At 37.9% G+C, this 16,556-nt stretch overlaps 1 protein-coding gene across 6 annotated transcripts in view; it reads left to right on the forward strand.

The window, feature by feature from the left end:
* MACROD2 (mono-ADP ribosylhydrolase 2) overlaps positions 1-16,556 on the forward strand; it is a 2,173,823-nt gene that overhangs the window by 469,856 nt on the left and 1,687,411 nt on the right. Inside the window, exon 1 of one of the 6 annotated variants that reach the window (XM_070052108.1) lies at positions 736-1,229. The exons of the other annotated variants lie outside the window; for them this stretch is intronic. Coding sequence (XP_069908209.1) covers positions 1,193-1,229 — 37 coding nt within the window. The 5' untranslated portion in view covers positions 736-1,192. Of the gene's footprint in view, positions 1-735; positions 1,230-16,556 lie in introns of those variants that run through there. 6 annotated transcript variants of the gene reach the window in all.

Raw genomic sequence — 16,556 nt, forward strand, 5'->3', positions numbered from 1 at the left:
AACAAAACAAGCAATAAAGAAACAATTTTGGAAAAGAACCAAAGTGATTTGTGTGAGAGAAAATTGCGAATAATCGGAGTCATAAAATTCAGTCTCCACCAGATAAAAATTTGTTTATTCCTAGCTAAACTAAGCAACCGTCTTAATTTGTTGAGTTACCTAAAGAGATAAGACTACTTTCAAGACAGAAACTATCAGCAACTGGCTTATGGCAACAATGCAATGAAATGGAAAGAAAAAATGACCAGTTCACCTGAATATTCTCTCATCAAGATAGTTTGTTAGTATTCTGCAAAAGTACTGAGAAAATTGATTTGGTTGTATGTGGTTTGACAGAGCAACATTTTTTTTCAATCTGGGAAAGCAATTCCCAGAGGATTTGAAATAGTTAGAGAAATTCATCATGTGATTTTTTTTTCTATTCTCAATGTATCTTTATCTATGAAAATGGCTTGCATACATATATAATGTTGTAATAATATGTCAGAAAAGTAAACACTTCTTTTAACCACTGTCATATATCATTGAAGACACATGCATTTAGAAGTTACAGGCAATTTATGGATTTTCTAAATATTTAAAGTGTCATGAATAGCTGATCTTAGTTTTAGTCATTATGTTTTTATTGCCAATAAATTACAAATACAGCAGATAACTGAGGACAAAAGTAATATTGTGATTGACTTAGTTGAAAGATAAAGGATCTGTAATTTAAGTTCTTAAATTTCATAATGCTATTGTATCTATTTGTAAAGCAAAGAGAAAAAAAACTAGCATATCTTGTGAAGTAAATAGGATTAATTATCAAATCAAATGAGATCAATAGAAATGATTTTGAATCTGCTTCACATTTGAGCAGATTGAACTGTTGAACTGAAATAAATTTGGTCTAACCCTGACTACTAATTGAACAGTACATTTTTCTAATATAGCCTCCATACATAGTGAGCTATAACTTAGCTTGATGTGTGAACAAATTTTAACCTAACCTAATACCCCTGTAGCCAAGCAACTGAATCTCAGCCCATCATGGCAACTGAACTTCCAGCCAATCAGAGGTTGAGGGCTGCCAAATATGGCCATGGCCAACTGCAACCAATCAGATGGTTCTTGTTTGTCATTTCCTTTTCTTTGGCTTAAATATACATCCCACATGTATGGAAATCTCTGACCCTTCAGCCTGGAATACTGGATGGTTCTGGAACATTTTTCTTGCTCAAGAAACTTCGGTAAATTGAACTGATTCCGCTTTTCATTTTAACAACATTTAAGACTTTCTAAACCATTTGTAGACTCAACTTCTAAATCTTTTCTTAAATGGCTTCGCTGTTAATGGGTTTTGTGGCATAGTGACGGGTTTTGTTTTTTGGGTTTTGTGGCATCACTGCCTGTGGTGCCAAGAGCCCTTATGAGTGCTGGTTCCAGTTCTGGCTGCTCCATTTCTGATACTGATCCTGGCGCTGTGCCTGGGAAAGTAGCACATGATGACCCAAGTGCTTCGACCCCTGCACCCATGTAGGAGACTCAGATGGAGTTCCAGGCTTTGGCCTGGCCCAGCCTTTGCCATTATGGGGGCATTTGGGGAGTGAACCAGAAGATGGAAGTTTCTCTCTCTCTCTCTCTCTCCCTCTCTCTCTCTCTCCATGTAACTTTGCCTTTCAAATAAATAAATATTTTAAACAAATATCTTCACTGATTGCTACCACCACTGTCACCCCTTCTCCCAGCATTAGGTTCTTGTGTTATACATTCTCATAGCACTTTTACCTCTCCTTTCTGGCACCCAATCCCCTTGTTATTCTTAGTTTAAAGTCTCTAATTTGGACTTTAATATAAATGCCTCAAAGGTAGGGATGATGTCAGACGTGTTAACAGTTTAAAGAGAATAAAGCACCATTGCTTCACCAGCTCGTTCTATCTGAATCAGCGGCTTTCTGTTCCCTATTGGCTCATTCTCTCAGTGTACAAACATGTCATTACTTTTTCATTTTGCACAATCTCTCTCTCCTGACTCCATTAACCCCATTTCTGATTTATTTACAAAATTTTTAGCAAAACTCCTTAAAATGGTTTCCCATACTTATTTTCTTTAAGTTCTCTCTTTCCTTGTAGTAGCCCACCACTCTGCTGAAAATGTGCTTATCAAGGTTATCAATGGGAGCCAGTGGTTAATTCTCATTTGCCTATCTATTTATGTCCAGGACTATCAGTGTAAGTTCCCAATACTTTCTCAATTAAATCAGCTATAACTTAGCAACTATACATTAGATTCCTTCCACAGAAGCTCTGTTGATAACTGTTTTAGTTTCCTAGGAGATAATTGTTTTAGTTTCCTAGGACTATCATAACAAAGTACCACGTTCTTAATTGTTTACAACAACAAGAAACTTTTTTCTCCCACAGATCTGGAAGCCAGAGGTCTGAATTCAAGGTGTTTACAGACTGTACTCTCTCCAAAACTCCCCTCCCCAAAAGGAAAATATCCTTCCCTGCCTTTTCCAATTTCTTGTGCAGTAGGCATTCATTGACTTTTGGCTGGATAACTATAATCTCTGATTCCATCTTCACATGACCATCTTCTCTTTCTGTATATCTCTCCTTTGTATATCTCTCATAAGGATAATTGTTAATGGATTTAGTGCCAACCCAGATAGACAATCCAGGAAGATGTCATCTTAAGACCTTAATTACTTATTTTCTAATTCTAATTTCTAATTTCTAATTCTAATCTTTTCTCTGCTGGCTCTAAGTTATTTATATGTTATTATTAACTCGATATGCCTGGACACCTCACCCCCATTACTCTCTGATTAACCATGACCTTGTGTTGTGATAGTGTGCTTTCACATGCATGCTCCTATTGGGCAATGAGTTCTTTAAGAAGAGAGGCCATGTCTTCTCATCTTTTGTTTTCCCAGCCCTTTACATAATATGCAGCATGTGTTAAATACTTAAAGATGAATTAAGTTTAGTCAACTGCAGGCTTGGCAACTACCAGAGGAAGGAATTCTTGGATGCTGAGTAACCTAATTTGTTATCAGGATTTGAGAACAGATGTTTCCTGGCCAACTAGTTTAATTCATTATCTTTTTCTGTGAAAAATAAAGAATGATAATAACAAAATGACTTATGAGACCATATTATTTGCTGCACACAAGATATATGTCATTAACATGCACTTAGTGTGTACTAATGCTTATTAAGCACTCAATAAGTCCTAGTCATTAAAAATTTTTTGGCTTTTATATTTAGTATTATTGCTTTGAACATGTATGCAGACAATGCAGTGGATTTCACTCATACAAACAACTTTTAATTTAAACACATGAAAGTTTCAATTTGGCAGGACACAAGGATTAAAATTATAGGGCACTACATAATGAATAGAAAGCATATTTAACCTCATGTTCTGAGAGTCATTAGCTATGATATTTTAATAAATGGCTGAGAAGAATTAGCTACATAAAGCACACATTTTTTATAAAAAGAAATGTGAAAAAAAAAAGAAATGTGAGTGGTGATGTTTTCTGACCTCTCTCTTTTTTATCGTAAGCTATTTTCAAATGGATGTCATCCTTTACTTTCCCCATCCTGTTTTTTCTCATATCTGGCTACTCAGTATGTTTTGAAAGTGTTTTCTCCATAAATATTTCCTATATTCATCCCTTCTATCTTAAACAGTTTGTCAATTTTCATATCATAATTTTGAAAATTAAAGTCATAGAATTTTAAACAATGAATAATTGTGCTTATGTAAATTAAATTTGTATTTATAATACTGTAGTAAAATATATTTTTAATAAAATGTTTTTGTTTAGGAATTGGTTGTTTAAATATCTTGGTAATTCTTCATTTTGTAAAATCATTTTAAAATCATTAAGAAATAAAATTTTTGGTCCTACAGTACTATTCAAGAACGTATATTTCTAAGAACTACATATACATAATATTGAGAGATAGCATTGGGTGGGAGTTAAGATCACAGGCTACTAACCGATAGAATAAATAAAGGGGAGAGTGATCCAACATGGGAAGCGAGATACTCAGCAGACTCATAGAATGGCGGATGTCCTAAACAGCACTCTGGCCTCAGAATCAGCCCTAAAGGCATTCAGATCTGGCTGAAAAGCCCATGAGAGTATTTCAGGCATGGAAAGCCAAGACACTCTGGCAAAAAAACAAACAAACAAACAAACAACAACAACTAAATGAAAGATCTCTGTGAGTGAGATCCCAGTGGAAAGAACAGGTCTTCAAAGAAGGAAGTACCTTTCTCTGAAGGGAGGAGAGAACCTCCACTTTGACTATGACCTTGTCTAAACAAGATAAGAGTCGGAGAACTCAAGGGGCTTCCATAGCCTTGGAAACTCATGACTGGTGCATAGGGAGATTACTGATACCATAAACAGGAGTGTCAATTTGTAAAGTCAACAACAGGAGTCACTGTGCACTTACTCCTCATGTAGGATCTCTGTCCTTAATGTGCTGTACATTGAGACTTAATGCTATAACGAGTACTCAAACAGTATATTTCACTTTGTGTTTCTATGGGGGTGCAAACTGTTGAAATCTTTACTTAATGTATACTAAACTGATCTTCTGTAAAAAAAAAAAAAAGAAGAAATTATCAATTCCCAACTTGACTCTCACTGGGATTAAACATGACAATAGGTCTGATCTGATTTAATCATCATTTAAAAAATCATCTATTATTTTTCACTTTATGTTTCTGTGTGGGAGCAAACTGTTGAAACCTTTACTTAATGTATGCTAAACTGATCTTCTGTATATAAAGAGAATCGAAAATGTATCCTCATGTGAAAGGAAGGGGAGAGGGAGTGGGAAAGGGGAGGGTTGCGGGTGGGAGGGACGTTATGGGGGGGAAGCCATTGTAATCCATATTTCGTACTTTGGAAATTTATATTCATTAAATAAAAGTTAAAAAAAAAAGATCACAGGCTCCAGAACTAGTTTTCCAGGATGTGAATGTGGGTTCTGCTACTTAGAACTGTATGGTTTTGTATAGAATGCTAATCTTCCTGTGCTGTTGTTTTTTTTTTTTTTTTTAATCTGTAAAGGGACTATAATAATGTTACTTATTAATAGAGCTGTGAAAATGGAATGAGTTAAGTGGTAGACACATAGAAGGAATTGAATAAAACAATGTTTCTTCAAATTATTAACTGCAAATGAATAAAGAGGCTTTCTGTGTGAAAGGGTGCATGAACTAGCTGCAGAGCTAAGTCATAGGATTTCTAACACGAGTATGGTGCACTGATAAAGGAGAGTTAGGGAAAATGAATCTGGGGCTAGATCTTAGGGTTTCTACCTTCAACACTTCAAAAAGAGACACCACAGTATGATCATATACCACAAGCCATCTCTGAGAATGTTAGTGGACTTGCCAGACTTAGGTATTTGAGCTTTATTCTGCAGATGAAAGAAAAACATTGAAGATAGCACAGAAGTTAATGTACAGTCTTTAGTACCAAACCTCTTGGAATTGGGTTATCATTCTTTCTATACCTCAGTTTTGTCATTGATAAAAATGATAATTATTCCTATCTTATATGGTGTTAAAAGGATTAAATGAAGCATTCTAGCTAATATATGTAGTACAGTGCCTGGCTAATCATAATTAGTTAATAGAAATTAGATATTTGAAATTGTGAGCTGAGGATTAAGGTCAGGTATGTGTATCTTTATGTAATTTTTTTGATAAAGGAAAGGACCTGATCTTCTACATGAGAATAGAGAAAAGATGAGACGTTCACAGAAGGGTCATGAGTAGTGAGTGTCTTGCGCTACTTGTGTTATTTTTCTTCAAGATGTCCTAAATATATGGAGGTGGCAGTGAGCAAAGCCATTGCAGGGGTGATAGCGGCTGTTACTGAGATAAAGGCGGCACTGGTGCCATGGGGCCTCCTGGTCTTTCTTGGGCATTTAGGGGGTACACAGCATGAGAAGAGGACCATATCTAGAGTTCACAGCAAGGAATACCCTTTTTCAATAATGTTATGGTTTAGATAATTTTTGATGTCCTCCAAATGACCATGTATTGAGGACTTGGTCCCCACAATCTTAGATTAATGGCTAGTGAATTAGTAATAATGGTTAGTGAATTAAGGATGGAGGCTCAATCTAATTATGACACCTAGGAGGTAACCTCAATGGGAGGTCTTTAGGTTATTGTGGGCTTGTCCCTGGAAGGTGGTTTGGGGTTGGCTATTTAAAGAGTTGGCCCTAGCTGCTCTCTGCTTCTGTCTTACCATTTTATTGTCCCTTTACCATCCTCTGGCTTCACCAGTTGACTGAACCACTGGGGCTGCCCAGGCTTACTCTGTGAACCTTCGAGCTGTAAATCAAAATAAGCCTTCTTCCTTCCCAAGTAATTTCTCTCAGATGTTTTATTTAATGAGAAGTTAATACACATGGGGCATTTTTGTGCAGATCTGAAAATGGTACCTCTCTCTCTGGGGCATATAGCCCTGTAGGAGGCCATATTCCCTTTTTTTGGATACTGTTCTGCAGGGTGGAATCTGAGAAACTAACCTTTTGTCATGGCCAGAGAGCACTTGTGATTAAGGGAAACTGTGCCTAGCCAGATAATGTATTATTTATGTCAGTCTATCCTGAATTTGGAGTGAGCTTATGATTTGCTATGATGAATAGAATATGATAGAAATAACTTTTTATGACTTCCATTGCTACACCTCAAAAGCCTAAGGAGCTTTAATGTTCACCCCCTTGGAATTCTGTTCTGGAAGCACTATGGAAAGAAGTCTAGCTCAGGGTACTGGAGGTGAGAAGTCATGCAGAGGAGAACTGAAGTGTCCTAGATGACAGCCTGCACTTCCTGGCAGCTGCATCTTCATGAGTCATCCCAGGGGAGGTTAGAACTACTGCTTAGTCAGAATTGCTGATTTACATATTCTTGAGCAATAATAAGTGAGTTTTCTTTTAAGTCTCTAAGTTGTGGGGTGGTTTGTTACACAGCAGTACATTGCTGATATACCAATGTAGGGCAGAAGAGAAAGAACAGAGGTGATTCTCAATATACAGTTCATCTCTGCTTCCAGTAAAGGTATCTCCAGTGATAAGGCATTTTGTCAGCACACCTTTGTTTCATGAGCAGAGACATTACCTCATTATACAGATCAGTTTGGTCTACAAAAGCAGAAAAAAAAATGACTACAGAGATTTCCAGAATGGTTTCTGACACTCCTATGGCCTGGAAATGTCTGCAGGCTTATTGCCTCTCTGGTTGCTATATGCCTCCTGGAAACAGCAATAAAAGACTTGGAAATATTAAAAATGAAAAACTGCTAAGTCCCTAGCTAGTTCCAGTCACCATCATTGAGATTGCTCTGTTACGATGTTGACAGTAATGTATGCATTTGAAAAAGAGAGACTCCTAAAACCCCCATCCAAACCAGAAGCTGAGGCGATGGAAACTAGCCTCAGAATTAAGAATCAAGGCAAATTAGAAATAAGTGAATTATCATGTAAATTTGTAAATATAAATAAATTTAGCTAATAGGAAAAATTAAATGAGCAGATGAAGCATTATGTATTAAGTATGGCCAATTTTGCTATCTTTGCATGATATTCTTTGATTTTCAAGGGATTTTATTTTTAGTCTTAAGCTACAGAACCAGTGATTTTGACACCAAACCTAAACTATGGAAACAATTATTAAAATCATACAAGTTTTTACCTTTCTCTCTTCCTTCTCCTCCCACCCCCTTTTTTTTCTTTCTTTCCCTCACTCCCTCCTTCCTTCCTTTCTCTCTCTTTCTTTCTTATTCTTCCTATAAATTTCTTACTTTCTAAGCATCAGTCTCCTTACCTACAAGGTAGAAATCATCATAGGAATTGCCTTACAGAATTACTTTAAGAGTTGAGTAAAGCAATTCATTTAAAGTATTTAGCACATTACCTAGCATACAGTCAATGCTCAATAAATGGTAGCTCCTATTGTGGTGCAAATCTTCTGTTTGGGTAAAACACAGCTCAAAGTTCAATTTTATATTTTGTTTAAAATAATTTCATTGATGCACCATCCAGATGAATCTTACCATTTTATCTAAAAACTAAAATATATGACTTGCAGTTAGTACCAGTGTTAGTTATAAAAACATGTAAAAATAAACAGAACAATATTATTAGGGGATGTTGTAAAAATAGAAGCATAAAAAGAGTTCAGGTGAAATAATTTATAACCCTGCTAAAAGGGAAACTGTTGTCAGAGAGTTATATGCGATGAAAAGACTATCTGGCGTGTGTTGAGTTACCAAATGCTTCAGCTTGCTAAATTGAGTTATAGCCTCTCAGTCATCTTCTTACATGACTTAGCAGCAGTGTTTCATAAAATGATCCCCAATTCCTCTTTAAAAGCACATTCTTTTTTTTTTTTTTGGTAGATTTATTTTAATTGAAAGTTGGAGTTTCACATAGAGAGAAGGAGAGGCAGAGAGAGAGAGAGAGAGAGAGAGAGAGGTATTCCATCCGCTGGTTCACTCCCCAATTGGCCCCAATGGCTGGAACTGCACCAATCCGAAGTCAGGATCCAGGAGCTTCTTCCAGGTCTCCCACGTGGGTGCAGGGGCCCAAGGAATTGGATCATCCTCTACTGCTATCCCAGACCATAGCAGAGAGCTGGATCAGAAGTGGAGCAGCTGGAACTTCAACCACCACCCATATGGGATGCCAGCACGGTTGGCTGTTGCTTTACCTGTTACACCACAGCGACGGCCCTGACCATCAATCTCCTTTCTGACTATTGAACTATAAAGTAAGCACCATGAGGGTAGAGTTTTTTTATATTTTATTCTCTACATAAATTCAGCAGCATCTCTAACCTGGCCTGAAAGAGGCACTCATTAAATATTTCTTGAATGCATAATGGACAATTTCTACACTTATCTCTTTAAGGACAGTTTTCCCACAAAGCCATTATACAGAGGATTAATGTGTGTATCAGTCTGTAGGAGAAGTCTGAGGTAAAAATGGATTTTTTTTCCATCACAATGTTATTTAGATTTTTTCTCCCTCAAGATTATTCACACATATCCCTCACTCCCCATTTTACTGATTGCTCTCATCCTCAGACTCTCATTCCCAGAGCTTGATCCTTTAATGTATCACACAGTGTGAAATAGTTCTCTTCCCCGGTAGAGAGAAGAGAGTAAGACTGGGAAAATTTGATTTGGCTTAAAAACTAGAAAACTCCAATTTTCCAATTTCCTTTTCTTCATTATAGTGCTTTGACATTTGATTTTTAAAAATTTAAAATTTTAAAAATTATCCTAAAGAAAATTATAGGAGCTAAAATCATGCTTTATGTAAGTATGTTTTGTATAAGTTAATCCTAGTTGCCATAAAAATAATTTCCAAAGTCTTAGTGCCTTGAAAAGACAGAACTTTTTTCCCTTTTACTCTAAAGTGGGTGTTTCTTATCAGTGACATTCTCAGTGTCTCCCAGCATGCACACCTGCAGCCTTGCAAGTTTTCTGTGGAAGAAGGGAGGCATAGAGAGGATTATTAAGGGATGTTTTACAGGACATGCCTGTCGATATTCATTTACTTATATTCCGTTTTCTAGAATTTATTCATACCTGAGTGCTGACAAGGCTGTGGAATTTGGTTCAGGAATAACTCTCTGACACACTTTGTATGGCTTTCCATAAGCCTTTAATGTATTGATCTTGTCTGCCAAGTGTTGGATGGAATAATATTAATGATGATAATAATAACAACAGTGTTTTCTGGTGGTCCCAGATTGTATGTTTTTTAGATCTTACAAACCCATAAGGTACATTTTTTATCATCTTTTTGTTGATGAGGAAAGTAAGGCACAGAAAAGTTAATGTGTCTGATGTTACTAGAGTTGAAACCATATTTTGAACCCAGCTCTCTCTCTTCAGAGGCCACCTTCCTAACAAGGCTGACTTATAACTTTCTGAGTTTTGGAGACTTTTTCCCATATCATTTTACTTCTTTCCAAGAAGTCATATTGAACCTGGAGGAATATCTTTTCATCCCTCTTCTGGATTTGAATATCCTTGGTTCATCCGCTAATTTGTTCCCAACATTTAGGTCTTAAACTCTTACTCAGTGTCCAGTCTTCTTGTTCGAGATCAGTAACCCCAAGCACAGAGACAAATTAGTGCTAAAGGATAAGGTGAAAGAGCAGAGGCCTGTTTGCATATGGATTCTCTCATAGTATTTGATTATGGACACTTGTCAGCAAATAGCACTGCAAGTGTAATTATAATTAAACCCTTTTCAAAAAGTGGCACAGAAATTAGTAAAGCAATCTGCATATTGATATAATACCACCTGCTAAAGACATTTATTTTGGGGAAACCAATCCTGCAAATTATATACTGATACAATAAGACCTACTTTTTAGTTTTATCTGAGCCATCAATATAATAGATATCATGGGCTGATGTTGTGGTACAGCAGGTTAAACTGTGGCTTGCAAAACCAGCATCCCACATTGGAGTGTTGATTTAAGTCCCACCTGCTTCACCTCCAATCCAGCTTCCTGCTAATATACCTGGGAAGGCAGTGGAAGATGTCCCAAGTACTTGGGCTCCTGCCAGCCATGAGGGAGACCAGGATGGAGTTCCTGGCTCCTGGTTTTGTCCTAGCCTAGCTTTGAATGTTGTGGCTGTTTGGGGAGTGAATCAGTGGATGGAAAATTTTCCTTCCTTCCTTCCTTCCTTCCTTCCTTCCTTCCTTCCTTCCTTCCTTCCTTCCTTCCTTCCTTCCTTCCTTCCTTCTTCCCTCCCTCCCTCCCTCCCTCCTTTCCTCCCTTCCTCTCCCTGCTATTTTTATTTCTCTCTCTCTCTTTCCTACCGTTCTCTCCATTGTTCTGCCTTTCAAGTAAGTTAAAAAATTAAAAAAAAAACTTCTCTTTAAAAAATGCATTAGATATCAGATACCAAAACAAGCTATATCAAGATGCAGATTTTTGAAAAAAAAATTCAACAAATATATTTCATGCCCAAGAAGGATATTAGAAAGGATCACATTGATAGAGATTATAGAGTTTTTTATGTTGACAATCTCTTTAGAAAATAGCATTTGCTATTATTTGGTACTTGTCATGCCCTGGTGAGGGAGGCGTGTGTGTGTGTGTGTGTGTGTGTGTGCGCGCGCGCGCGTGCCTGAATAGTGACTCTTCTCACATCCAGTCTCTAGGGACAAGTTTCAGAGGACAGCACTCTGAGAGCTGACTGTCTCTTGTGGTCTTTGGGAAGTACATTTAGCTGTGCTGACACTCTCCTGACCTAAGTGTCAGTGAAAGGCTGGCTAAAATGTCCTTGGATGCTAAGTAGAGTGCTGGGTCTCGACAGTAACTGAACTCCACTGTGAGTGGGGAATAGGTAGGGTACCCAGGAAAGGAGAGGATGCTTTCCTAAATTATTTGGACTCCTGCATAAGAAGACTGCCAGGGAAAAATAAGTCCAGCAGTCTCTGAGCAGTGGATCACCAGGAAACCAGGAGTTGAAGGGTGATAGAATGAATCATCCATGTCCCTGGAGTTACAACCTAAAGAGCCCAGAAGGGGATTGTCTGAGAACTTATGAAAATGAGAGAGAGAGGGAGGGGGAGGGAGAGAGGGATGGAGGGATGGAGGGAGGGAGGGAGGGAGGGAGGGAGAGAGAGAAAGAGAGAGAGAGAGAGAGAACTGTAAGGCTAAGAGTGTGAAGGCATTTTACAGTAGTACAGTCAAGTGAGAACTTTGCACCCCCATTTTCCTCCTTTATTTTACATCCCAGACAGCTCAGTTTACAAGTTACTGGCTAGGGGTGGGTGAGGTAGATTAATTTTTAAAAGAAGATAAAATTGCTGCTTATTATAGTGGACTGGGACTTCTACTGTCCCACAACTGATTTTTATTTTCTAAGTGTACATAGAGATATCACGGGACCTGCTAGAGTTTTCTTCTACTGGTAAAGGAAAACCTTCCCTCAAAGACTGTATTTTACAAAAACAGTGGGAGACAAATATGAAATTGATTTTGGGTTATTTACCATGATTTACATTTATGATTACTTATCATTGTGCAGAGCACTAATTGTGCTTATAAGGGAAATATTGCTGTTTAGTAAGTAAAGATTTTCTAATATTATGGATTCTTAATTCAGTATTGATATTTGTATACATCACTTTTCTGCCTTTTAGAGAGACAGAGCATATTCAAATTGTAGATGGAGGGTTGACTCTTATGTACCTTAAATGTTTAACAATCTGAAAATTATTAATAAATCTATAAATTAAGCCCCATACTTTAAGAACCTTTTCCTTGGAGCATTAGGAAACTTGAGAGTCTAGTTGAATAAGTTGAAAAAATTGTAGGCAGTTTTTGAGTCTTTATAAGACCATGAGGTTACCTTAACTATGTAAGTCTCCCCCTCCCCCAGCTGAATCCTTGGAAGAAGAAAGCAGATGTTCAGTGTATGTGAAAAGTTAGATTGTTTTTCTGTATCTCAGTCGAAAAAATTGCTCTAAAGCAGAAGAATGAAGAGATGGTTCTTTGCAAACTGGCTTGGGCTTGTTTTCAGGGATTTCTTTGGATCATGCCATGTAAGTGGATCAATCAACAGACTTTTTAAAAAATCAGGGGCTGGCACTGTGGCTCAGCGGGTTAATGCCCAGGCCTGAGGCACCAGCATCCTATATGGACGCTGGTTCGAGACCCAGCTGCTCCACTTCCCATCCAGCTCTCTACTGTGGCTTGGGAGAGAGAGCAGTGGAGGATTGCCAAGTCCTTGGGCCCCTGCACTCGTGTGGGAGACCTGAAAGAAGCTTCTGGCTCCTGGCTTCAGATCAGCGCAGCTGCAGCCATTGCAGCCACCTGGGGAGTGAACCATCAGATGGAAGACCTCTCTCTCTCTCTCTCTCTCTCTCTCTCTCTCTCTCTCTGCCTCACATCTCCTTGTATAACTCTGACTTTCAAATAAATAAATAAATCTTTAAAAAAATGAAAATAAAAAAGCTTACATTGTTTTCTTTTTTTGTTGTTTTTAAAGATTTATTTATTTATTTGAAAGTCAGAGTTACATAGAGAGAGAAGGAGAGGCAGAGAGAGAGGTCTTCCATCTGCTGGTTCACTCCCCAATTGGCCACAATGGCCGGACCTGTGCTGATGAAACCAGGAGCCAGGAGCTTCTTCCAGGTCTCCCACGTGGGTGCAGGGGCCCAAGGACTTGGGTCATCTTTTGCTGCTTTCCCAGGCCATAGCAGGAAACTAGATTGCAAGTGGAACATCCAGGTCTCGAACCAGCGCCCATATGGGATGCTGGCACCAAAGGCAGCAGCTTTACCTGCTATGCCACAGCGCCGGCCTCTATAAAGTTTTCAGTACTGTGTTTAGCACCACATGGATTTTCTGTCTAAATAAATGCTACTGTTTTTTTTTTAATTGAATATGATTCCATGCCAGACACTATGCTAGGCTATGAAAAAATTAACCTGCATTGCTAAAGAATTCTAGTCTGGTTGTAAAATGTGTGTGTGTGTGTGTGTGTGTATGTCTGATGGGATAAAATGTAAAATACAAACAAAACTGAAATAATAATGGTGAGGAAATGATTAACTGAAAGGCTTAAGAAATAAAAATAATAATAGCTGTCATTTGTGGGTAATCCAAGATGGTCTAAGTGCTCTATAAGCTTATCTGAATTGCTATAAGCCCCTTGAGGATAGTTTTTATATCCCTATTTTACTAATTAGAGGTTCAGAGTGCTTAAGCAACCTGTCCAAATCACAGAGCTGGTAAGTGTCAGAATCAGCAACCAGAATCCAGTTCTGTTTCATTTCAAATCACATACTCATTAACTACACTGTGACAGCTGAGCTCATTACAGATTAAAAAGAGCCGGATAAGTGAAAGTACAGATTCAAGAAAGAAGTTCTCACAGATAAGATGTGGTCCATTGGGGTTGCATGTGCTTACAAAGCTTGGAAAGACTGGAGCCCTAAAGTGGATGATCTTGAATTCTGTGCTAAGATATTGGGCTCTATTCTAGGTGTGCAATAAATAGCCACTGAGAAATTATAGAAATCCAAAAAGAATAATTAGAGTGGCAGTATTTAAAAGGTGATGGTCGTCTGTTGTAGATCAGTGTTTCCCAATGTAATTTTTAAAATGGTGCTTTGATTTCCATGACAATATTAAAAAGCAATACAAATGGGCCGGCGTCGCGGCTCACTAGGCTAATCCTCCGCCTTGCAGCGCCTGCACACCGGGTTCTAGTCCCGGTCGGGGCGTCGGATTCTGTCCTGGTTGCCCCTCTTCCAAGCTAGCTCTCTGCTGTGGCCAGGGAGTGCAGTGGAGGATGGCCCAAGTGCTTGGGCCCTGCACCCTACGGGAGACCAGGATAAGTAACTGGCTCCTGGCTTCGGATCAGTGCGGTTGCACCAGCCTCAGGGCGCCGGCCGTGGTGGCCATTGGAGAGTGAACCAACGGCAAAAGGAAGACCTTTCTCTCTGTCTCTCTCACTGCCCACTCTGCCTGTCCAAAAAAAAAAAAAAGAATGAAAAAAAGCAATACAAATGTACTTAAAATCACCTTGTAACTGAATCCAGCACCAAAATGTATTTGCTTCTTTTGAGTTTATAAGTATATTGGTGCTAAGAAGTATTCATGGTGCTATTGAGAGTAGAATAGAAGCAGATAGTAGTGTGTAAATGATACAGATTCAGAAAGTGGATGTCAAATGATATTAAACTGCAAGCACTGAACAAATAAAGAGTTCATATGAACAAGTAAAGTGTTCATAGAGAAAGAGGTAAGAGACCTTATTTCTTCACATCTTATTGTAGGACAGGCACAACAGGCTTTCAGGGACTTATACCAGACCTGTATTTTCAGTAGGAATAGGTAGCAGAAGCAAAAATTACATTAAATTAATGTTAATCTGAAATTTAGTGATTTGGTAACTTGAGTACTTAATTTGTTACTTTGTTTTTGTTCCATAATTGCATAGGAAGTTTATACCATTTTAATTTAATATGTATTTTAATATGAATATAATATATAACTATATTAGAGTACTTCTAAAAACTCATTGAAAATGGAATGAAAAATTGTTTTGTCAAAGATTTTTGAAATATATGCATATTTGAGGTTTTCAAAATTTTGTTGAAAATGCACATTTTGAAAAAATTATGCATCTTTCACACCAAAATAAGCTTATCTTTTCATTTTTTCATAATTTCATATGACTTTTCATTCCATTTTCTACAGACTCAGAAGTGCCCTCATACTTAAGGCTAACATTGGGGACCTAGGAAAATTTTATTCTCTTAAGATTGAAAATTACTTGATGAAAAATTACTCCTGAGAAATGTTAAGATACCATAGTTGCTTAACAATGGGGACACATTCTGAGAAATGTGTTGTTAGGCGATTTCATTATTGTGGGATTATCACAGAGGATTCTTAGTTAAGCCTAGATAGTATAGGACAATCACTTAGCCTCCTGATGTAATCAAGAAAACTAGTAAACATGAGGTATATGAGGTTACAGCCAGTGTAACATGTTTTACAGTAAATTTTTATAAGTAGGATAATTTTTCAGGGATCATATACTGTACATAATTTTGTGACAATTTCATATGACTAATAGTACAGTAAGTTTGTTTACATAAGCATCACCACAAATATGGAAGTAGAGCATTGTGTTATATATTTTGACAATCAGTGAAAGAAATTTTTCAGTTCAACTATAACCTTATGGAACCATTATTGTATAAGTAGTCTAATAATGTTCAATGAAGTGTTGTAATGTGGGACATGACTGTGTGAAGAAAGAAGGGTGGAATGGAGTTCCAAGCAAGGTGAGTATCGGCAGTGACACAGAAAGAGATGGTTGGATTAGGGCTTGAAGTCCTTTCACGTTAAGTTGCAAAGAGGCTGGAAAAGTTAAAGACTCTCGTATTACCTAAGTTTCATATTCCCAAAGAGTGGAGTCCATATGTATTCTTCAAGAGGAAAATGAAAATATGACTTGAGTCACCCCCAACATACTTTCTGAGGAAAGAAGTTGAGGGAAGGAATTTATTTGGAAAGCGATCCCAGTGTGCATTGCTAATGAAATCAGACAGGGAGGGAAGGAAGATGATAAAGGGTGTCATACCAAGCAAGTTACCCGCTGGGTCACTAGAGCCGGGGAACTGTGGGAGCAAGGGCAGAACATGTGCCCCGGGGTTATCTCATCAATGGATTGAGAAGTGGGGCTATCATACACACTTTATTAGTGTTTGGTTCAGAGCTTTTTCCAGGGCATGTTGGTCCTTTGGCACTTCTGGCCTACTGCATTGCAAGCACAGTAGAGTTTGGAGGAAAAAAATGCCAAAAAACAGCAACTCTCACGCAAAGTGGTGCAGTTGGAAGCAGGGCTGTGTGCAACGAAATAGTAAAGCCAAAGGGATACGAGAAGAGCGTTTGCTGCATCTGAAGAGCATCTGCTGCATAATTTTTTTTTTTTTGGATTTTTTTTTTTTGACAGGCAGAGTGGACAGTGAGAGAGAGAGAG

This window comes from Oryctolagus cuniculus, chromosome 11, assembly GCF_964237555.1.
Source record: "Oryctolagus cuniculus chromosome 11, mOryCun1.1, whole genome shotgun sequence".
NCBI classification, from domain to species: domain Eukaryota; kingdom Metazoa; phylum Chordata; class Mammalia; order Lagomorpha; family Leporidae; genus Oryctolagus; species Oryctolagus cuniculus.